Below are 24449 nucleotides of genomic sequence, written 5' to 3'. Positions count from 1 at the left end.
CTAGTCCCTTTGATGCACTACATCATTTTCAAGTGAAGGTCACATTGTACAGAGTCCAATGCATATATTAAATATAGGAGGAGGGGAAACCAGGGTGCCTCCACGTGCTGGGACAGGTTAGGCGAGTGGGAAATACCAAAGCTAGGGATGGGAGAAAAAACAGGTAAAAGTGGTGGTTGAGGGTTTGTAGAGGAAGAGGGAAAGACAAAGGAATATGAAGAGCCCAGTTGGTTGGGATGAGATGGTCTTCTCCTCTTATCTGAATTCCTTATTGCTATACGAAAAGACCTCATCCCAACCAACTGGACTCTTTGTCTTTCCCTTTTCCTCTACAAATCCTCAACTGCCAATTTTACCTGTTTTTTCTCCCACCCCTAGAGCTTTGTTATTTCCCACTCGCCTAACCCATCCCAGCACATGGAGGCACCCTGGTTTCCCCAGCTCCTATATTTAATACACATATAGTGGACTCTGTAAAGTGAGAGCTTCACAAGAAAATGGAGTGCATCAAGCCCGGTCGGGAATAAATCTTCATTAAGTGGAAAATTGCAATAGTCTTCGTCTCTGTTATTATGGAACTGTTCCACCACATCACACCTGAATCAGTGATTTATACATGAAAAGTATTTTCCTAGATCCTCTTGCATGCATAACTAATACATCGTTAAGTATATCGGAGTTTACAGAAATAGGTCACAACCACTTTACTTCATTTTGCTGTAAAATGATGGTGATTGATATTTGATAACAGGGTACATTTTATTACACATTGTAATTATGTATGTAATATAGATGGTAATTGATGAAATTTTGCAAGAAACTTATAAGTTTGAAAATGTAAATGCTTAAAACATTGTGATATGATACAATAAAATTCCTACGAGCGCAAGAAAAATGATGGACTTTAACTGAAGGAAATAGTGATACATACAATTTCTTTCACCTATACATGATAATTCATGATAATTGAGCTTGATCATGTTAAGCATCAGATTTTCACTGTAGTTCCAACTCAATATTCAAAACCCTGGCAGCATTGGTAAAGTTTAATAAGAGGTCATATAATATACAAAATTGCACATTAGATATGCATGCTAGTTCAAACTATCTATAACAATACCATTGGAAACTACAAACAATGATTGCATTGCAACAATTTCAGAGTGTAAAAATCATTCGCCTTGACTGGGATTCGAACCCAGATCCCTCAATATCCGGTCGAGTGCTTTAGCCACTTAAGCTACCGAGGCGTCCTCTTAAACTCTGAAATTTTGGGGCTTTTAAAGGAACAAGATGTTGTGACGAAATACCGTACATACAATGTCACAGGCATTTTGTTCATCTTGTTCCTTTAAAAGCCCCAAAATTTCAGAGTTTAAGAGGACGCCTCGGTAGCTTAAGTGGCTAAAGCACTCGACCGGATATTGAGGGATCTGGGTTCGAATCCCAGTCAAGGCGAATGATTTTTACACTCTGAAATTGTTGCAATGAAATGCACATTAGCGGATGACTCCGTTAAAAGTTACTGTTGCGGCATCTCCCGCAGTTTCTTTGGAATTTACAAACAATGAGATTAACTGATGGCATTAATTGCAGTTACCCATTAATAAGAAAAATCTGTGAATGCATGACACTTGGAAATGAAATTTAACTGCTTTGCGTCTCTGAGAAAGCAAATGGCTCAAATCCATTCCACTCTCAGCTAACCATCTTCAGCACATTTACATATTATTTACGAACCCAAACAAAAATTGTAGCAAGATTTGGCAACTTTAAAAGTAATTCAGCTGATTTTCCAGGGAAAATATAAAATGAATAGCATTAATATATGATAATCAACTGCACCATTAATCACTAATATATATTTCATTAAGTAACCGGTCACAGTAGTCAGTCACTTCAACTAATAACTGCTAAATAAAAACAGTAAACTGAGAATAACTGAACTAGCCAAAGGGCATAAACTAAAAGTGCTTTCAACTAAGTATTATTGTCTTGATATTCACTATTTCCATTGTGCGCATTCATTTCACTCTCGAAGACATGTGCTTACTTTCACCCTTCTCTCACACTTAATACTTAATTCACTTAACTGCCTCCACGTCCAAGAGAGAGGAAAATGAAATAGGCAGTGAGTTATCTTGCTTATTAACAACTAATACTGAGTAAAAAAGGAAATCATTCTGAGTGTACCTGAACCATGGCTCATTCCAGCTCCACCACACATGAGATGTGACTGCTGTCCCCCATCTGAGCTACCGGAAGCTCCCTGGGGAACACTACCAAAAGGCTGCTGGGATATCAGTGAACCACCACCAACACCAGACTGCTGTTGATAAAGGTGCTGCTGGTGAAGGTGGTATGGACCCGGATGGACCAACAGCCCACCATTCCCACCGCCACCCACCATACCACCAACACCCAGGCCCCTCCGTGGCCTTCCCTCAACCATGTACAGGGTGTCAGGTATATCCGGCAGGTCCCTAAGGTGGGGTGGCCTGGGAGCTCGACGCAATCGAAGGAGTTCAGCTTCCTGGGCTACACGTTCCTCAAGGAGAGCCTGAATCAAAAAGTAAAGCCATTGTGATGAAAATAGGATTTAAATATGTCATTATCTCTTAAAGTATTCATTAAATATTAAGTATATTAATCAGAGTATATGGTGATTCAAACATAAAGTACAATAGATGCCTTAGAAACAAAGTGGAAAATATTTTGGGAAGTTAAAAATTATTTTCAATTCTACATCGGCTTGAACATTGTTAAAAATATATTAAAAGGTAAACTAAAGTTTGAAACAAAAATAAGAGTGTATTTAGAAACAAATTAATGCTTGGGTGTAGGGGAAGGTAGGGTATAGTGGGGGTCTATGAGTCAGGGGCCCCAATTCAAGTCCTTGCAATGCTTAAAACCTTTTTGTTTTTGAAAAATCATTCTCTGATGAGAGAGTCGTAGTAATTACTCCTACAACCAAACTTCGGTGCACCACTGCTAAGAGGGCAGGAGTTAATTAGAAGGTAATAATAGTACATATCAAGAGGATCACTTCTGTATCAAAATCCATAATTCTGTGAAGGAGTGAATGTTCATGGAAGCATCCATAGCACTAAAACATAAAATATGATACCAGTTAGAAGAAGCACACATTTATTTTAGTAGAATGAGCTGGCAGGCACTAATGGGAGAAGAAAATCAGTCAGAGTGGACATGTACAGGAAAGATTGAAAATAAGATTTATAATAGGCATGAGAAGATGGTTAAGAAGAAGATAGTGACATGCAAGCTGAAGTTGAGCAAACTAGAAGTCAACGAAATATAAGAAGTGAGGAGAATAACTTCAAGAGCGTGACACACTAACAGATATGCTCAAAGAAGATGGCCAGTAACTTAAGGGAAGTTAGTATCACATTGAGAAAATAATGGTAACAAAGAATGAAGTCATATGACAACACGACAATTAAATCCTAATATACAAGTTCAAAAAAGAGTCCATGGACAGAGTGATTTCTGATTACCCACTCATTGTACTCAATGACCAATGTTCAAAACATTCGGAAAAGGAAATAGGGGAGCACTCTGGTTGGAGTGATCAAAGAGGGGCAAAAAGCTTAAGGCAGTTTTAGCTTAGGAAACAATGTGCCAAACAAGGAGGACTAAAGGAGTTCAATGAGAATAGTAGTACTGGCAAATACACTCTTCAAGCAACATTGATATGGAACATATACATAAATGAAACAAGTGAAAGAGTTAACTCCGCACAGATACAATGACCATAACCTGATGAAAAGACATCCTCAAAACAACAAAGAGGGCAAAGTACAAATTAAGATGGAAAATGTAAATGCTTTAGGAAAATAATATCAGAGAGGAGACTCATGAAGGCCATCAAAGAAAGTCTGTAGGGAGTAAAATGACCTGTAATGATGGAGCTAAAATTATTCACAGTATAAAGAAGTAATAATAGAAGAAGTAGAAGGCCAACTGGTAATAGAACTGACATCATATGGCTATATAATGACACACATGAAAGACCTGATAAATACAAGAATTATATTAAAAAATGAATTAGAAGCCTCTCATAAGAAGTTATGAAACAAAGTCTTATGAGAGAGTATTCAATGACAAAGGAGTGACTCTAATGTTTCAGAGGAGATATCAACAAAAGCAGGAAGAGAAACATAACAACTGCAAACTAACTGGAGAAAAATCCCTTTGAAGAAAGAAAAATGAAATATGATAACTTCTGAGGAATAAAGGGAACACACTGATTGAATATAAAGGCTTAGGAAACAGATGGAAGAAATGCAAGAATTGTATCAATGGGCTGAGTCTCTGGAAGGTGGCTGATTGAGAGATGAAAATAAAGTACATGAAGATAGCTGAGGATCAGATATCAGAAAAGTTTGAAAGATCAATGAAAGATCTAAAGAAACGCAAAACAACCTTGATCAAGAAAATTAATGGAAAAATTATCAAGGCTAGAGCCAAAGAAAACCTACTGGGAATGATGAAAGGCAGCTAGTAAAGTAGAATTTTGCAAGAGGATTTGAATTTTTGCAATGAGGATGGAAAAGTGTTAGGAAGACTGAATGGCAAGTCTATTGAGTCACATGCATCCAAAATTATATAGAAAACAAACAGCCATTTAAAGGATACAAGGAAAAATCAATGATGGCCCATTGGAAAATCAGTCTGTAACTAGGGAGGCCATACTCTGTTCAATTATCTTCATAGAAAAAATCTAACAAGCTACTGAATCTGGCAGCTGTTGACTTGGAGAAGGCCTTTGATTATGTAGAATGTGTTCATATTGCTCAACACATTTGGAGCAAAGGATAGGAGACAAAACTAAAATAAAGTATTTTACAGATGAACTTTATCACAGATTTGAGATATTCTGAAAAAGTCCTTAAACATATTTAATAACTACTCAGACAATATAGAATGAAAATTAATAGGAATAAAACTAAACTCGGTCCATATAAAAGAGAGAACCTGAAAGCAGATATTGTGCTATGGGGAGAGAACAAGTGGAATCTTTCACCTCCCTCAGAAACAGCACAATAAGGGTTGGAAGATGCTCTATGATCATCAAATTTAGAGGGTAAGAAGACAGTTACCACGAGGAGGCAACAACCATGCTTAAACAAGGTGGCCACCAATTAAGATGATTTCTGATTCAAGGTTTTCACAGTTTTGTACTGCCATTTAACCACCTCATTTCCCAAATGTAATCCAATTGCTACTGTTAAATCTACGATGGCAAATGCCTCAGATCTTTATCCTCAAGCATAGATATCACGCAAACCTTTCCTATTTTAGAATATTCATCCCTTGTGGTAATCTCATTCAAAGACGTTAAGTACCTATGATTTTCATTTGCTGCAGAGTGATAGGTAGATAGCTGTTTTATAGCAAGGCATTTGGTTAGTCCAATTAACTGCAAGAACGCTCCTCCAATGAACACAGATGTTACACAAAATTCTTTACCTTCTTGCAGAATTCATAACCACTGAAAACCACTAATTAAAAAAATTGCTATATCAGCTATTCATACTACATTTATATGAAAATAAATAAGCTATATTTCTTTCTACTGCTCACAACCTATTTTTCCATCAAAACTGTAAATACTCCAAAATTTTCTTCTATGTTTTTACCACTCCTACTTTTCAGAGATAATTGGCCACCCTGTTAAAGAAAAATGGTAACAAACAAGTTAGCACATATGACAACAAATGGATCAAAGGACAAGACCAATGGAAAAGAACACAAAGTATGCAAGAAGCCTGCAACACCTTGAACTGAAGGCAGATGCTAAAATCTAATGGGAACATAATTTGACTAAAGACAGAACGGAGAATTGTTGAAGACAAAAAGATCAAATGAAGCATTCCATGGAAAGGAATAACCACAAAGAACCACATCAGGAGAGAAGAAATAGATGCCAAGGCCACACAAAGAACATCATTGTGTAAATACTTCTCCCAAGTAAAGAGGATGCATGATGGAATTAATACCCAGGTTTATGAAATATGACATTTGAGAGAACAGAATGAAGTCAATGACGATCCAATCTTCACAGGAAAACTGGTGAATGTTCATAAGACCTGGATAATTCATCAATTAGTGATTCTAGATCTCTAGGAGAAAAATCAGCCAATTACACATAAAAGTGATGAAGGAGTTGAATTTTATAGTTTTCTTAAAAGAGGGAGAAGTTGAAATCATTACCATGAACAAAACACCACCATATATTCTGAAAAATATAGTAAGCTATGTCAATATTACATTAAAAGCTATTATGATTAAGCTCCTACTTCATTGGAGTCTTTATATATTACATTTAAAAGCAGTAGATTAAAACAAACATTTAGCTGTTTATTATGTAAGCTAATGATAAGTTACCATATTTACTCCATGGAAAGCTGACTTCAAATGTATTCTGGGAGTGAGTTTGTCAAGTTTCTTAAAAAGAAAAGAAAGAAATGCTTGCTTTATTAAAACACATGGCTATGTAAGGACAGGTAGCAACCCAAACATTCTCATCATAACAAATAAACATGTAACACTAAATCTAATATTATACAATAAATTTCCAGCATGATTTTCATAACCAACAAAAGACTACTCGTACCAATCAACTTTCCCAATTATAAGTGGTGTCATGCTTATAGGTGTAAACTTTAAGAAATCAAAAACAAAAAATCAAGAAAAATATTAAATTGAAAAGGTGAGTTTCTGTGGTTTCATACTTTTAAAACTTAACATTGGTATAATTTGCATGCAAAACAAAACAGAAAATGAAGTTATTTTAACAGAATGATAAAACCCATAAATGAGAATTACCCTGGAAACAACGAATGAGCACTGAATTAGTAAAGATATAAAAATCAAGTGAACAAGGGAATCAACACAGAGCTATGTATATTATAAACATTACATATGCTAATGCACTAATCTATTCATATATTACAGACATTTTCCTGTAACCCTCGGATTAACACTGAGGAAGCATTCCCATGGGGCAAAAATAAGCTGAAATATTGGCCATTTAAACTGGATCTTCTGCAAAATTCAAAAGTTCCAAAATGAGCCAAAATTACTTCTTTAGTAATTTATTAAGTATTTAGCGGGAATCTGCCAGTATATCATTTATCAAACAAATCATACCATCTCACAGAAACCATAATTTTACTTGGTGGAGACAGAGAAAGCAGCTCCGGGACATCAATTTAAAGGGATAAAATGAAATAGCGATGTATTACAAAGCATTTAGAGCAAAAAGCCCTTGCCATATATTAATGATTTATACTTCCCAACCAAAGGAGGTTTGCTGGGTGAAATTCTGACTTTCACAAAAACAACCTCAATGAATCTCCACCTTCTATAAATAGCAAACAAATTCCATACAGTATTTTTAGATTGATTTTCTGTAAAACTGAAGGTATCAGAGCAACAACTGATCAAACCCAATTTATTTTTAAAAAATTGAATTTTAATGTTCACATGAAAGCAAGAAATATTACATGGGATCACAAAATAGTTCATTAGTTAAATGAAATTGGATTAAATTTTACACACAAAAGATAACCATAGGTTGGGGAAAATGTTTGCATAATGCAATAAGGAGTGGGAAGGCGGTCACTGAAAGTTCAAAGGTTAGACATAAATAATTAAAATCAATACACAAGTACCGTATTTTCCCATTGACAATGCGCACCTTTATATATAAAAAAATTTTCAGATGATCGAAAATAATGATGATGCGTCTAATGTAAAATGAAAATTGAAAAATTCCAAACATTGACATACCTATATACACAATAATTTAAGGATGAGTCTCGCAAAAATAAATTAGTCTGGAAGCATACCTTTCTATTTGCATTCTATTTTATACAGATCTGCCACTGTTTAAGTTATTTCACCTCATAAATCCATGAGAAAAAGAAGAGAATACAATTTTTATACTTCATTTATTCTAATATGTAGTACTTCTTTATTCTGATACATAGTACTCCACATATAAAATTCGTATTATATACGCGTACGTATAAATATATGATAGGAAAAATTTTCTGGCAGCCTCGCGATTTCCTTCTTCTTTTGCAACATTAATGACTTCCAGCTTAAACATCACGGCATACAATTTTCTTCTCACAATATTTTTCTTCTTGGGTAATTTACTTGAGAAAATTCTGAATCACAAAAGCATAACTCAATTCAGGCTTGAAACAATCACCATGTAGGCAGCAGAAGCCCTGGGCTTGCAGTATCTGTACAAATTCATGATAACAACAAAGTTCTGGATGCGCGTTATACATAAGGCGAGCATTATCAATGGGAATATATGGTAATTAACATTTAAGGTCATATTTAACCAAGTATTAAAACACTGAAATGTATTATCCAGTGATTTTGAACATGAAAAGAGGGAAAACATGCAAGGATTAGAAGACCTGGTTTTAGAAATGGAATGCACCATGGATTAATCATAGCATTGAATTATGACCTACGACATCAGTGTGGCTAAATAAAGTAAGAGAACAATTCTAATCATTTTGTGACATTAAAACAAATTGTAACCATCCAAACAAACTGACAATTAATTTTTAATTATTTACAGGGATGTCAATAAATTTAGAATAACGTAAGACAAGGAAAGAAGTGCATTCAAAAGCTGGAAAAAAATGAAGCATTTTCAAATAGCCCTTAAGTGCAACAGATACATAATCAATTGGCATATTGATGAGCAATTAAAAAAACATTCATTTCGGTCAGAATCTATCCAAAAACACTTATTTACATCCAATGTAGCACAAATGCAGTCAGAAATAATGTAGCTGTCACTTAAATAACTGTAATTATAAGACTTCATTAGTTTTCAGATTTGTCTGACTTAATTCTTAAACCTTAATAACAAGCAATGTTCAAATTATTATAACCACATTGCCCACGATGTTTGAAATTGTTGTGACACACTTATTATTACAACAAATTACAACTTCTTTGCTTGGATTTGCCAAAATTACATGCAGGTACCAAACTACCCAAAATCGCATTACCGAAAATTCATTAATACACTGGTTGTTGTGACTAGATGGATTTCCCTTTTGCGGTTACCACTCAACCATTTTAGTGTTTCTTGCTAAGAATGAGGTGATTAAAAATAATCCCCAGAAATTGACATAATATTGCTCATGTTAGAGCCTAGGTACTTAAAAATACCTGTTGACTAGTATGCTTGAACAATACATTCAATCAAAGTTTTTTCATTGAAAACCATGTGCATGATAGCTGATGGATCATAGGCATGATTCTTCCACATCAACAAAATTTAGAGAATTTATTAGATAGAAACCCAAAACTCACATCAAATTCCTGGGCTACAGACAGTATTCAAGTGACTCTTACCTTGACTTCCTCATAGTAAGGCATGAAGAGGCGGGGTCGAACGAATATTCCATTGGATCCGGCTCGCGAGCGCACCCACGCATCTGCCCTATTGCCACCGGCACCCCCCTCCCCCCCGATCATGTGACTGGGGGGAGTGCTGAGGAGACCCCTGCGGATTGCCTGGGAGAGGGCATCCGAGCCACAGTTTCCACCTCCCCCACCAGCCCCACCACCCACACCCCCACCACCACCACCCCCTCCACCTCCCACGCCCCCTCCCCCACCACCACCCGGCGGGAGCACATGGTCCACACGCACTAATGGAATTAGGTCTGATATAATTTCACGAAGTTCACCATCACTCAAGTCCCTCTTTTTCACGCCTTTGCGAGACACTGAATGCGCTGTGTGACTCAGCAAGTTGGGCTCTGGGAAAAGAGAGGGGAAAACAAAGTCAAAATATGGAGACAAAAAAAAGTCAATGGTTTTGAATTGACAGAGGAAAGTCTACCTGAAATATTATGCAGTTTGACCAACCGGATTCTCTCTCATGTATTTCAAATATTAATCAACTTTAAACTGTTTCCTTGTTTGGCAACATAAGAATTCTATCAAAAGATTTCACTATGGCAAAGTTTTTTAAAAATTAAATTTGTTGATCAAATATTAACATATATTATTAATTTCAATTTACGCATAATGATAACTTAATCTAGAAGTACAGCTGAGCATAAAAGATTTATGACCCAGACCATTGCTCACATGAGAGTGGTGAAGACATTTCTGAGGACGGATATAGTACTGAAAGTATTTGTGACACATAATAATATAATAATAGATATATATTAATAAATTTTTACTAGTTACTAGCTCAATTATAAGGCTGGTGTAATGAAGAACAATGCATTGCAGACTCTTGGATCTGGTATTAATCATTTAACAAAGCAGCTAAAAACAGCACTAAGGTTTTATACATTGGCTGATAGGAAATACATTAAATATGTATTCCAAAAAAGAAAGGGTAAGAGCAAAAATCAATAATGAAAACTAACAGAAAAAAAGTCAAGAGCAACTGTAAGATAGCAGGAAAGCACATATGCAATCAGGGAGGACTAAATGACTAGCATTTGACGAAGAAGGTGAAAGCGGTAAGTGAGGAAGAGGTCAAGGAAAGGATATTGAATGGTTAAGGAATTAAATGTAACAGGGAGTCGATGGAATAGGGAATGTTGGGAGATGGAAAGATGGAATTTTGGAATCTGCATTAGACTCAAGTTACGTGTAGGTTGAGGGGGATCAAAAATTAAGAAAAGAGGAAGACGGCAGTGGATGCAATGAGTTCAGTTGAAGATGCCATGTAAGAATTTCATAACAGATATCAATGGATGAAGGGTGAGATGGGAAATACCAAGGGATGAGAGAGTAAAGCCATAGGTTGTATTTTTTAGGGAAGAGATGCAATAAAAGGCAATTGCAATAAAGAAATAAAGAGGTCTGTTGAGTAACTCTAAAAGTAGCTAGGCAGGCAGTCAAACAGATTGGAGAAAAGTATTCTAAATTGGGAGGACTAAACCAAAAAACACCATTCTTGAGGCAAGAGGATCATGAACATCAGTATGGCGATAAAGTGGGCCGACGTTAGTAGTTTAAAACTGGTATAAAACGGGCATATAGACTCTACAACTGAAATATTTTTCCTATTTCTGAAGCTGAAAGAATTATTCGTATAGGTTATTTTGAGTGGCAACCTTAGCATGAGTTATAACAGTAAATAATACTGGTTATTGCAATGTAAAATATGCCTGAATTTCAAAACCGTTGAAATAGAAAAAATGATAAGGTGGAGACGCCCTAAATTCTGTTTTCACAGAAATTGCACTTTAACTTAGAAATAGAATCAAATAAGGAAATTTTATTAACAGTTCACCATTCAAAAACCTCATTACCACATTAATATACATTGGATATATTTAAAATGCTCTAATACATGAAAAAATAGACATCTCTAAAGGGGTTTCCAATATAAATTTCCACAAACTTTCACCACTGAATGTCGTTGCATGCAATTTTGGTGATATTTCCCTAGAAATCTTTTTTTTATAGATGTCAACACTGATTAACATCAAAATTAGGTCCATCCTCTTGACTGAGGTCTATAAAACACGCTTTGCTTCTGTGTCAGCGGGAAGATCCAGTTTGCATAAATCCCTGTACAAATTCATCTTGGCAGAACTGACTAACACACCTAACTAGCAATTGAGAAAAAAGGTCCACATTCCATTAAAGTTAAATGATTATTTTCAAAGCAAATTTCCATTTTTTTTCTTGAAGTGACCAATGGGTAGATAAAAATATTGAAAAATCTCAAAGATCGAGCACATCTTTATGTGAAGTGAAATATGACCAAGAGTCATATTACTTACCTCGATCTTCCATTCTTCGGATGAGCTCATGTTCTCCCCATCTAAGTACAGCTTGCAGCACTTCAAGTTCACTTGCCTGAATAATCAAACATTACATTTAATTAGGGACACATATAGAATGTTACTTAAACTCATGGTAGTCACACCTCCCAGGCATAATTTGATGACGTTATGTTATGCCTGGGAGGTACGACCATAAGAGTTATTACGTCTTACAATATATATATACACCATTAAACCCTGTATTTTAATTATCAAAATTTATATTTTATCAGAATTCACAACATTTTTATCACGCCCCAAACAATTTCCCATTCTTCCAATGTATATTGAACACTTTACGCAATATCATTTTCAGTTATCCTACTATTTGCATCACTATGTGCTGAATTACAAAAAATTTCATATTCTAAAATAGTTACTCATGTGCATCAGCATTTATAAAAAACTTTCTAGACTTTGTTTCATAAGTATACACCTAAAAAAGATGAGAGAGAGCAGTGATATGATCAGTTTTAGCAAAGAATTTTAATACGACGGGCAATAAAAAGCACAACTAATGATGGAAATGTTAACTAATTAAACTTATAATCTGTCTCACCGGAAAATACTTGTGCTATGAAATGATACATTGTATGATGAGGAGTTAGGTGCACATAAGTTGATATTTCCACTAGGGCATGATTTCAATGTTTATCTTTCTTTAGGCCAATTTAAAGCAATGTTAATGAATGTTAAAATGAAATAGCACGTACTCAGAAGCATTTAATGCCCGAGGCATTACTTTAAGTAATCACAAAATAATCACAGGAAAAACAAAACAAAAATGTTTAATGCAATTCAGATAACTTCACCAGCAGATAACTAGTCCAAAAGAAATCTTAAAAAGAGACTAACATACAATTTATCAACCAATTTATCAGAACAAAATAATTCAAATGAATAATATACACAATAAAAACAAAAAATTACAGCAATGAGCAAAACCTGGGGAAAAAATTATAAAAATTAGCTTATTATCTCCATTGTAAGGTGAGATCTTACAATTCCTGGTTTCGGGAATCTATATTTCAAGTTTGGATTGCAGTAATCAATATGCAGAGCTTTAAGGACCAAAATTGCTATGAACCAACACGCATCATAACTTCTAGTTTGGAACAAAGCCTGGGAAAAAATATGAAAAATACTACTTCATTCACACCATTTGGGAGGTGAGATTTTTCGTAAATCCCAGGTTTCAGGAGATTTGGATTGCCTTTAACTACATCTAATAAAAGATGTCCAATAATGGATACTCTCAAAGATTATGTAAATTTGAGGTTTCTTACCCTTAAATTTGATTTTAGTAGATAGATATATCTATGAAGTTTTTAAAAATCTTAATGTATGTATGAATACAGTAACTCATACATTAAGACTTCACCAGCAATGAGCTATTTAATTCCACCATTATGAACCCTTTTATTAAAGAACTATTTTCCTCAGCATTCCCCATTATTCCAGAGTATCTCTGAACTTAGGTAATTTAAGTATCAAGAAATATCTTCATAGATGAAAACAAAAAATAATGCAAAAATGGTCAAGATGATACAATTCCAGTATAATTAGAAATGTATACATGCCTGTAAAAAGTCACTGTTTAATGCCTCTGCCAGCTCAGCCTTTTCCAATCTGTACATCACAGGTGACCAAGCTATTGTTTGAAATTCTTCCCTCAGGAAGTTAGCTGCTTGCCGCCGGACCCATGCAGAACCATGAGGTTGAGATCCCCAACGAAGGACACATGGGAGTGTTTCCACCGTCAGCCCCTGAATGCGGAAAATAAACATATTCCAGTATAAGAGCTAAAACTCTTAATTACCTATATTCATTTTTCTTTAAATGATCAGTATCTTAGTTTACAATCATCCTTGAACTTTTTCAGTGCTTGATCATCCAAATAACAACTAAACCCTATCCTTATTTCATAATTGAATTCGTCAAAAAGAGAGCTTTCATAACCATACGCTGATTGGATACACTTGAGAATATAAGTACATGTGTCAGGTGAATGCCACATTCAAATTACTGACCCTAATCAATGTAGTAGAGTCATTATATATTACTTATAACGTGAATTTTTATTAATATGTATCATTATGATTATTTGATATTACTTTACTGGGCATTACAACTAAATGTAGTTACAATTGAGATGGTTTGTTTCTCTGTAAAAACAATTACTTAAGAATGGTAACTCCCTTCACCCATGCATATAAATACGTTTCATTTTAGGGCTTCTAGATGGAAAAGGTTTTAAACCATTAAGTGACAAAATCTTTTAATGAGAAGTTTTATCTCTGTGAGATGTTGTCTTTTATGCAAAAATTGACCAAAACAGAGAAAAATTCTTTACTACTAAATAAAGACTTCCCTTTAACATACAGTGAAATATTTCAAATAAAGTTATTAAACTTTCATGTAATTCCTAATGAATAAGAAAACTTTTAAAACAGATTTTCACTTTCTCTCTGTTTTTCCTCACCAATATCACAATTATAATGTTCCTATTCCTTACCATAATAATACTTAATAGATATTGCTCACTGTATGATGAAGGTTGGAAACAGCATGCTGTTTATGCCATGAGTCATACCTCCCAGGATGGCAATATAAAATTAATTCACTGACAACAATTTGTAGCCAAAAAAAGAAATCACTGTGGTTACCTCCAAAATGAGATCTTCACAGCCTTGTGATAGGATGTCCACTTCAAGGAACCGTCCAATCTGATAAAGTTCCATGGCTTCCTCCATGGCAGCTGGAGGACGAAGGGCAGCTGCGGAGTTCCCACCACAAGAACTACCAGTGCCCTGCTGCTGCATTTGGGATGCTCCCGCCCGACAGCCTAAGCACAAAAAATAACAACAGTCATCTAAGCCTCTACCACCCAACCTAATCTATACTGCAGTGTAAGGCAACATACTCTGAGTATGTTCTCTGTAATATTTTATCATACAACATACTTATACATATTTTAGTATACTTGTACATACACTATGCAGTTTAACCTTTAGCCATTATTGCAAAATGTAAGCCCTTCATCTGAATAGTATTACTACAAACAACCCAATATTTAGCTAATGGTACTATGCATCTATGAATTGTTTTCAGTGAAATTTGGTCCATTTGTTGTAATTATAAATATCAATCACTTTAATATGTACTTACAAATGTTTGGTGTGCCATATGATGGAATCATAATTCCTACCAAATTTTTTGGAAGGGCATGTAATATAAACCTATCAACACTGCCTGCTTATCAATAAGCAACAATAAATTAAGAATAGATTATTATTTTTTTATTTATCATAGTAGTAGTTTTGATGGGAGGCGACCGACAGCTAAGGTCATTTGCGCCATAGGGGAAGGACAGGAAAGGATGAAGGGTGGAGAGAAACCCGGCGTCGGCATTAGCCTACTCTTTACGAAAGGCGCCAAGGGGTCCGCGGCTTAACGTCCCATCCGACGGACGGCGTACTCACTCAAAGTGCCCTCCACAAAGCACCTCAAGTAGGGATCGAGATACCTCTGAAAAATATTCAACACCGCCGGGATTTGAACCCACGCCCTCAGGGTGGGAAGCCAGTACGTTAGCCCCCGCACCATCTCGATCCCCTTATTTATCATATATGTCTATCATGTGCGTGGTAGTTCACTCAAACTGTGATTTTCTTGGAATCAGATCTTCATGGAAATCCCCAGGGAAAGGAATTGGTCAGCCAACCCAGTTAGTGTCTAAATTTCTTATGTTGTTGGACTTAGTATTAGGTGAACTCTACCCTATTTACAGAGTAAACCAACCTTTGGGTTGAATACTGCGGTTTGGTTTCATATTTTCTATCATCAAACGTTTATCATATCAGCAACCTCTACACATATTTCTAAAAAGCCATTCCTAAGAAGTTATAATTTGGAAAAGTATATTTTCCCTCTATTACTAAAATTGTTGATGTCAAAATATCTTAACAAGTTCCCAAGTCCGAAATATCTTCTTAAGAATTATTTCGTAGATTAATGTAATCACAGGGTTGTCACCTATTTCTGATTTTAAAATTCATTAACTTTTATTGTTTTCCAGGCCAAAAATCTTGTTTTCCCACCCCACACTAAAAATGAAAATCACCATGAATGCACATACTGCAATTATTATAACCTTAGATAATCTACATGTTCACATGATATAATTATCTATAATACTGTGTAAAAATCAAAGGGTTACTTAAACCCAATTTTTAAATTAATTTTGATAACAAATATTTAATAAATACCAATTTCAGGGCCCTGATTGAAAAGGGTGAATTATAATTTTTCCTCACATTCACATAACAAATTGCAGCTTGACCACCCTTACTCAGACTAAGAAGTATTGAGCATTATAACCAGAGGATGATACACGCCAACAGTAAAGAATCAAACTTTATTGCTTATATATTCTTAATAATTAGCGGGGACAAACTGGAAAATCTGACAAAATTTTACAAACTCAGCCTTCTTGTACAAACTACTGAAAACTCAAAGCACTATATTGGGTCAAATCAGATAAAAGAACAAGAACATTTCTTCATTTTATTTTTCTTAAATTCCCGAATTTTTCCAGGCTTTCTATGCCCTGGGAAAATTCCCTTACTCTTCCAGATTTTCCAGGTAGATGGCAGTCGCTTATTAAGGATCAGAATAAGTGTTAGTCTAGTTTTAAGTAGCAAGCAAAGCACTAGTATTTTTTTTAAAGCATAATCAAATTTCAACTACAGAATTTGATACTATTAGTTTATTTGTAACACGAAGAAAAGCAAAAATGAGAAGCAATGCAAAGAAGATGCAGCATAACAATTTGATTTTTTATTCAACTGAAATTTAAATGCTATGGTTGAAGATAAAAACCAAAGTTCATCACACAGGGGAAAAAAAACTTGACCATGAAAAATGCAAATTAAGAGCTTTGCAGGTAAAGTTGACAGTGACATCAAATGCAGTTTTCTTTGACAATTTTTTAATTTTATAAATGAAGATGTCAAAATATTATGATAATTACATAGAAAAATTTGACATGATTAGGGAGTGTAAGTGGCATATTAACAAGTGTTTAAAGCAATGTAAGCAAACAAGTGGATTTATTGTGCATCTTAGAAGAACATCAACAAAATATGACACAATGGATGTAGATATCATAAGTTTAATGAATGCTAGCAGAAAGGCTTTCGGGTGTACGTGGAAGATAAAAAAATGAGTGTTCATCTATGACAACAAAAATAGCAGTAAGGTGTACATTTTGCCAAATTATTGTATGGAGGTGAAACTTAGGTATATCAGGATAAATAAGTGTTGGCCACATGTGGAGGGTATAAGATAATGGAGTAATGTTCATGGTGCAAATGGGAGACAAAGGGTAAGGAACAAATGGCTTATGAAAGAAAGTGAATTACAATTGAGTAGCATCGAGGAAATCAGAACAAAGGGAGTAAGTTTCCCAGTAAATCCTAAAATCAAGTTTGTTTTACTTCACCCAACCTGAATAGGATGACATGTAAGTATATAGATACCATAAAGAGTCTTAAAACCCAATTATTATTCACATCTTCAATTCCATTATGTCAGTCATCTCAGGAATATACCCTTATGAATGCAGGGGATAAAATGCTGTCAGGCTTTTCTTATAAAATCTCACTTTCTTTCTTTAACTTATCACCAAAATCTACAATATTCTACCCACTCATCCTTATTCCCGAATCACCGATCAATATCTCTATAAGGTTATTTTAATGAAAAGAAATAATCAACGAATTCCACGTCTTCTATACATGATTTTTCGATACTTGAAAACAATGTCCCATGATTTATTTACCGCAATTACTGATTTGTGGACTTTCACAGCTCAAATTCAGTTCCACCACCCACTTTCTCCTCTTTCTTATTCTACTCATTACATAGCTATCAAATCATTGGTGGGGTAATTAAAATTTTTCTTTGAAAGATTCTCATGAAAGCAAGAAAGGCATTTGATGAAAGAAAATGAAGAGAACTTGAAGAAGTAAATGAAGAGAACTTGAAGAAGTAAATGAAACTTAAGATACTGAATTTTTTGCTCATACAGAACCACTTAAGAAAGATCAGAGTAAATACTTACAAAACTATCTTTTACTCAATGCATTAAGCCCTCAGGTATATTCTTTTGGCAAAACCTTGGGTTGAATAGTTTTGACTTTCCTTTGAACATTTGCTCATTATGAGAAATAAAAAAGATCTCATAATCATGGAAGCTGGCGTACAACATGCATTATTGAATTACACAGGATTTTATATGGAAGTAACCGTAGGGAGCTCAGACTCCTTTTCTCATACAACTAATAGGAATTACAACCCCCCAGCCATACCAAATAATTAACTAATAAACTTTGTGGATTCAGAGGTTAATTGACAGATGATGGTTGCCATCTGCTACAAATTAACATGCTAGGAAGTGGAACACTATGCTCCTATGTAGACATAAATTAATGTTTATTCTAGAAAGCCATTGCAACTAACAAAACAACAGAATTAATGACACAAAAACAGTAGACAGGTAGGTAACATATTATAGTCATAAAAAATAGCTTTCTGAGTGCCTCTATCATTAGTGGAGGTAGACACTTTGCCATTGTTAAGTCAAGAGTGTTAAACAACATAACAAACTTTTCAAATTTAGCATTTTTAAAAGTAGCATTATTATGCCAATCAGTCACAAATTCAACTTCTTAAAGTGAAATAATATTCCATGATGTTCTTATTTTCAAGCAAACACCATTTAGCCACTTACTTATCACATATTACTTCTCACTCCTTATCTGTATATGCCAAATAATAGGTCCTATAGTTTTCTAGCATTTTCATGGAAAATATGCATATACAGTAAACACTTACTAATCCACATCATATGAGGCTGGGAGTTATCTGAATTAAGTGAAATGTGGATTATTAGTGAATTTGATGCATGTAACCACATTTACCCCTTTCAACTTTATGAATCGTTGATTGAAATGTGGATTATTAGTGAATTTGATGCATGTAACCACATTTACCCCTTTCAACTTTATGAATCGTTGATTGACATTGCCTTCAAATGGCTACATATGAAAAGCCTAACTGATGTTAGGATTTTTTCAATTCCCCTGACCATGATATTTTATTTTTTTACTATTCCAAAAAATCCGTCACAATATTCCAGTGATTAAAGAAATAACAGTATATATATATTTCAGACAGTATACAGATTTTTTCACATTTTTGAATGTGTGTGAGTGGTTCCATTATACCAGCCTGGTTTAGATTTTCCTACTCAATTCCAAGTGATATTCTGTCAGTGACTATTTTAACTCTGTAAACTATACATAGTTATATATATCAGTATAATAACTCTGATTCACACTATGAGCTAAGATTCCATCTTTTTTCCTCCTGGGCAAGACATCTAGAAATTATAGATATTATCTTTCTCAAATTCTTTGGTTAACTATTTCTGGATTAATTTTATTTTATTTTTGATGAAAATCCTCAAACCTTTCCTTCCCATGTGGCTAAATAAATGTATCATCCACCTGGCAAAGAGGGCATTTTGGGTAACAAGTTCATGATGGATATTATATTGCTTTTAAAAGTTTTCCATACAAATATTTGCCACCACTGCAGATTTGATGTTCTGAAATAAATAAATGTTTAACGAGTGGAACTCCATTATGTCAGCCTAGTTCTCTGGTAAGCTAACCATTGCCAATTCCCTAAGGCTCAACATTAATTCCAGATTCACTGATAAAAATCACTAAATATTGAATCTCCCTTATGTGAGTCACTTAGTGGTGATGCGGGTGTGTAAGGTCCAACCACCACACTCTATAGAGAACCTTAAGTACATGGAACCAACTTTCAAAAGTGAATAATAAGCAAATCAATGGAATTTGGGTAGTGGTCAAAGTCATGCACACACATAAACACTTGCATGCTGAATTTCCTGCCTGGATATATACATAACATTCAACAATAATACCCTTATGAGGGTGTGTAATCTCTTTACTAGAATGTGCATGGTGCAAAATTACAATTGAACATAAAAGAAGAGAATAAGTAAAGACTATTAACTAAAAGTTATAAAAATCAAATGCTTGCATATTATATGAATTTTGAGTCTGAAACACACATGAAATTAAGAGGCATTTTCTAATTTCACACAATTTCTTCATGGTTCAACCAATTTACACAACATTGTCATTTGCAAGTGACCTGATGATGATGGGTATTCACAGAAGCTGTGTATTATGAATAAACAGAGTGAAATTACAAAGTGCTTTTTAAGTATTTTTTGGTGGCTCATTTCATTAATAACCACGGTTATTAATCGAAAGTTGGCTAGACACAGCTCACTCAGTACTAGGCCTGACGTCATGTGAAATACACAATCAGGGTAGGGAATCAAACTCAGATCCTATGGTCAGTAGCCCAGATCTTAACTCACTAGACTACCATGTCCCCACATCTGATCAAGCTCATGAACAAATCTTATGATAGTTTAAATTACAAATGACATCTGGGAGTTGGACCGCAAAATACATTAAGAGAAGCTTAAGTGCTAAAGAGCTGTAAAAGCCATGCTCACCAATGCTGAATAATCTTTCCTATTATAATGTTCAATTGCTGAAGGGTTGCTATTTGACACCAACATAATTTGTCTGCACAATCATTTCATAGTTTCCATTGGAATACCTCTGTTAGTAAATTTTTAGTGATGTCTCATAGACCCTGTCTTTTTAATTAGACAATTTCCATACAACACCAACAAGAGCAACAAACAAATATACATATGGCTTTCCCATAATGTTGCTGATGCACTTTAGCAGCCCCCAAAGTGACAGAGACTAACAGAACTGGCCTTATTCCTCTGATGAGAACACAAAAATATCCTTTGTCATTTCCCTTATTTTAGCAAATTTTTTGAACCACCAGGACAAATTTGTCACAAACGTCTCAGAAGTAAAAAATAACATGTCATTTGTTAACATGGTTACTCCATTGCATAAAAAATGAAGAAATTACTTTCTCCATTCTTAAATTTTATGAGCTCAAGGTTTGCAATGGATTTTATCATATTCAGCACTCAATAAATGAATATCAATTATGATGCATGAATATATATCAAATCAAAAAGTATGACTAAAACTCTTCTACTAAAACCACAAAGTGTGATTTTTTTGCTATATACGAAAATATTGCAGGAAAATAAACAATCATGCCTTATAATATATTTCTGTACATTTGAGAGTTCACCTAATGCACCATGAAATTAGGAGCATAAAAAAATTGGAAATGTTCATTGGTATTGGACAGGTGGTTCCCCGATAAAACATAACAATCCAGATTGCATGAACAGTATCTTATGATTTCAGCGTTTTCCTTTGAGAAACTTACAATAATCAGGGGTTCATTTACATTTTACTATTCATGGTGTATGCAAATATTTACTCTCACTGCTAACAGAACCTATTTCATAATCTCTAAGAAAATAATCACAATATATCATAAAAACCATTCATTAACTTGACCATTACTTAGTTACCGCCAATTACTCCATTACGGTAGCAAAATGCTTTGGTGATTGGATTCAAACAAATAATGACCATGACCATTTTCTTTTCTTTAGAAGCAAATTATAGGCAAAGGAAAGTAAAAACCTTTCACCACTTATAAGTTAGCAATTTACCCTTAATTCTACAGTACACACATTGCCATTAGATTAGACAGTTACTTTCCAATTAAAGGCGCTACTTTTAGAGTTTATTATATAATATAAAAACAGTTCAAATTATGTTTTCAGCCTAAAAACAGATGATACCTTGTGAATGTGATATTTGGCAAAAAATTACAGAAAATTGAGGTGCTTTTGGGCAAATAAAAGTAAAAAAAAACTGAAATTCATGTTATGTAAACTTAAGCACCAAGAATAAATTTACCCAAGATTATAATCACGAAGCTAATACATAAATCCGGAAATTTGCAAGAGGCAAGGATGTCCCATACAAAATGCTACTTTATCTACAGACAAAATAAATTGCTAAATATATCCACAATTTAAAATGTGGGCATGAACAGGCAGAAGAATGCAAGAAGGGATGAAAATGGTGGAGCATGCATTCCATAGGTAAAAACAGTACAATTAAGAATGGAACATTCTTGCCTCTATAAATTTCAGGATGCATTCATATGCTAGATAAATTACCCAATTTTTTATCTGCACACTTCCTTAAATGAATCCGATCGGTCATCCGCAATCCAATGGTTTTCTTATCTGGATCAGGAAGCTTTTTGTGGATATCTGCGGATATGGAGGGCTCTAATTGTAACCTCCACTTATTGGAGTACACGATTCACAATTAAAACTGGATTCCTCCCCAAATTATTTGACATCTCAAGGTAATAAAAATAAACTTGCAAATATAGGTGACATAATGAGTACATTGGTAAATTAATTCAAATAATAATTGAATGCAAGTATATATGAACCACATCAATGCAGGAAAAATGAGTTCAGTTTTTCATGACTTCAACACACATTTTTAACTTAAGATATGGCATTCTGAATCATATAAGAAACATTAGTAAAGGTTTAAATCAGAGATATAACAATTTAAGATGTATTGGAAAGATTTCTGATTAAGATGTAAATGTCATTCAAAGCATCAATTTACCTCAGCTCTAAAAATTAGGTACTTGAATATCCAAGAGGGACCATTGCCAGCAGCCAAGAAAATATTGGTTGCCCTTTTATAAGTATTTAAGGAATGAATAAATACTTCAAATAATTACAATTCAACAGCCAAAGCAAACATTTACCAATGAAAAATGTGCACATTTCTATCCATTTCATTTGATATAATAAGGAAGTAAATTAAAGCAAGAGCAGTAATTATAGGTGTGAAGTTCTCAAGGTACTAGACACATTTACTTCTAATCAAATGGATATACATAAATTTTTAATAAGACTGATAATACCTACTTATGACAATGAAACTGCATTTTTCTGCAAAATTAATACAACAGGTAAATAAAAAACTGCCAATTATTAATTAGCTTTTCTCACTTCACGTTGCAAGCTAGAGACTAATATCAATTGCTTAATTAAAATAATACATTTTAAAATATAAACATGCCCGCTATCTAATTCTTAAATTGTCATATTAGGTCCCTCTTTAATTCATGAGTACCGAATATATAACATATGAATAATTATACGTGGCAATAGGTTAGAAATGCAAGACTAATGCAAAAATATCAATATATGACTTACATCCTTGTAGAATGCCAAATTTATTGATCCTGATATTTTCAAATGAACAAGACACTGATGCCACACACAATGAATGTAAATTGATGGAAGCAGTTAAATTAAATAACATTTAAGCAACACAAAACCTGACTCTCATTCTTCCTTTAAAAATATTCCAATAAAAGGAAAATGAATTACCAAGAATAAATACTACAAAATTCCCACCAATTATGACACAAGGACAAAAATATTTCATGTACAAAATAAAATGTGCACTGAATGACTGAGTGCGCATGCAGTAGCAACTCCCAAAAAAATTAAATTAGAAGAAGTTCACAAGTATAATGAAAACTTACTTAGCCAAACACAAAGGCAGAGTGCTTCTTAATGACATGAATGCAAGTTGAAGTTGAAAAAATTACCAACAAAAATTTAAAAAATTCTATGTACTATAATAATAGGTTAAGTAAAACAATACAGGTGCAACTCGTAAAATAATGAAAAAACTTCACTATAAAAGGAACTGTTGTTCTATTAAAAACTTATAGGAAATTTATTGTGATTTTAGCATTCTTAATGCACAAAATTTGTCCACACCAAGTTAGCAGAGCTGTGGTGAAACTTAACATTTCTTGAAGGTATACCTTTTACATTTCATTTTCATGAAATGACCAATTGACATTAATCCTCCAAAATGATTAAAGGAAGGAAACAAAATCCACATGTGCAAAGTGCTTTAATATTCTCCTGATTTCTCATTAGGATGAGCTTCATTGATTTATGGTTATGGTTTATGTCACTCAAATACATCACACATTGTGATAGAGAATTTATGAATGATCACTGCTAACTGAAATGAACAAGGTGTAATGCATATTTCCATTCAATGCTCTTTTAAAAAAAGCTGCAATTTTAAAGAAGTTACCATTTTATGAAAATATATATTAATGATTTGGGTCAGAGTAACAGTGACAGAGGGGAATTAAGCTATAAGTTAAAAGTATAGCATAACACCACTCCCACGCATTAAATGAAACAGTAAGGCAAGCATTCCAAGCTCAACAGCAGCACATTGATACGTTAAAAACACCAATTTCTCTATGATAAAATTGAATCCATGTCATATGCAAAGGAGGCTACATGAGAGTTAAGTGAGACTTTAAAAAAAAAATATCGAGAAACTAGAGGATCCAAAATATGTACATAAAATAAATGCAATACAATAATATCATACTTTTAAGCAAAACTGCAGTTAAAACTACTGAAATAAATAATAAAAAACCGCGAAACTGTTAATGACA

General features: G+C 34.1%; 1 protein-coding gene across 1 annotated transcript in view; it reads right to left on the bottom strand.

The window, feature by feature from the left end:
* LOC139700157 (BTB/POZ domain-containing protein 7) overlaps positions 1-24449 on the bottom strand; it is a 58393-nt gene that overhangs the window by 14297 nt on the left and 19647 nt on the right. Inside the window, exons 8-14 of the mRNA XM_071598721.1 lie at positions 22102-22197; positions 14528-14706; positions 13442-13627; positions 11820-11895; positions 9687-9824; positions 9415-9608; positions 2194-2560 (exon numbers count right to left, since the gene is read on the bottom strand). Of these exons, the coding sequence (XP_071454822.1) occupies positions 2194-2560; positions 9415-9608; positions 9687-9824; positions 11820-11895; positions 13442-13627; positions 14528-14706; positions 22102-22197 (1236 nt within the window). The remainder of the gene's footprint in view (positions 1-2193; positions 2561-9414; positions 9609-9686; positions 9825-11819; positions 11896-13441; positions 13628-14527; positions 14707-22101; positions 22198-24449) is intronic.

Source organism: Hetaerina americana, unplaced genomic scaffold, assembly GCF_022747635.1.
Source record: "Hetaerina americana unplaced genomic scaffold, ioHetAmer1.1.p SCAF_10, whole genome shotgun sequence".
NCBI classification, from domain to species: domain Eukaryota; kingdom Metazoa; phylum Arthropoda; class Insecta; order Odonata; family Calopterygidae; genus Hetaerina; species Hetaerina americana.
This window is presented reverse-complemented; position numbering and strand designations above follow the sequence as displayed.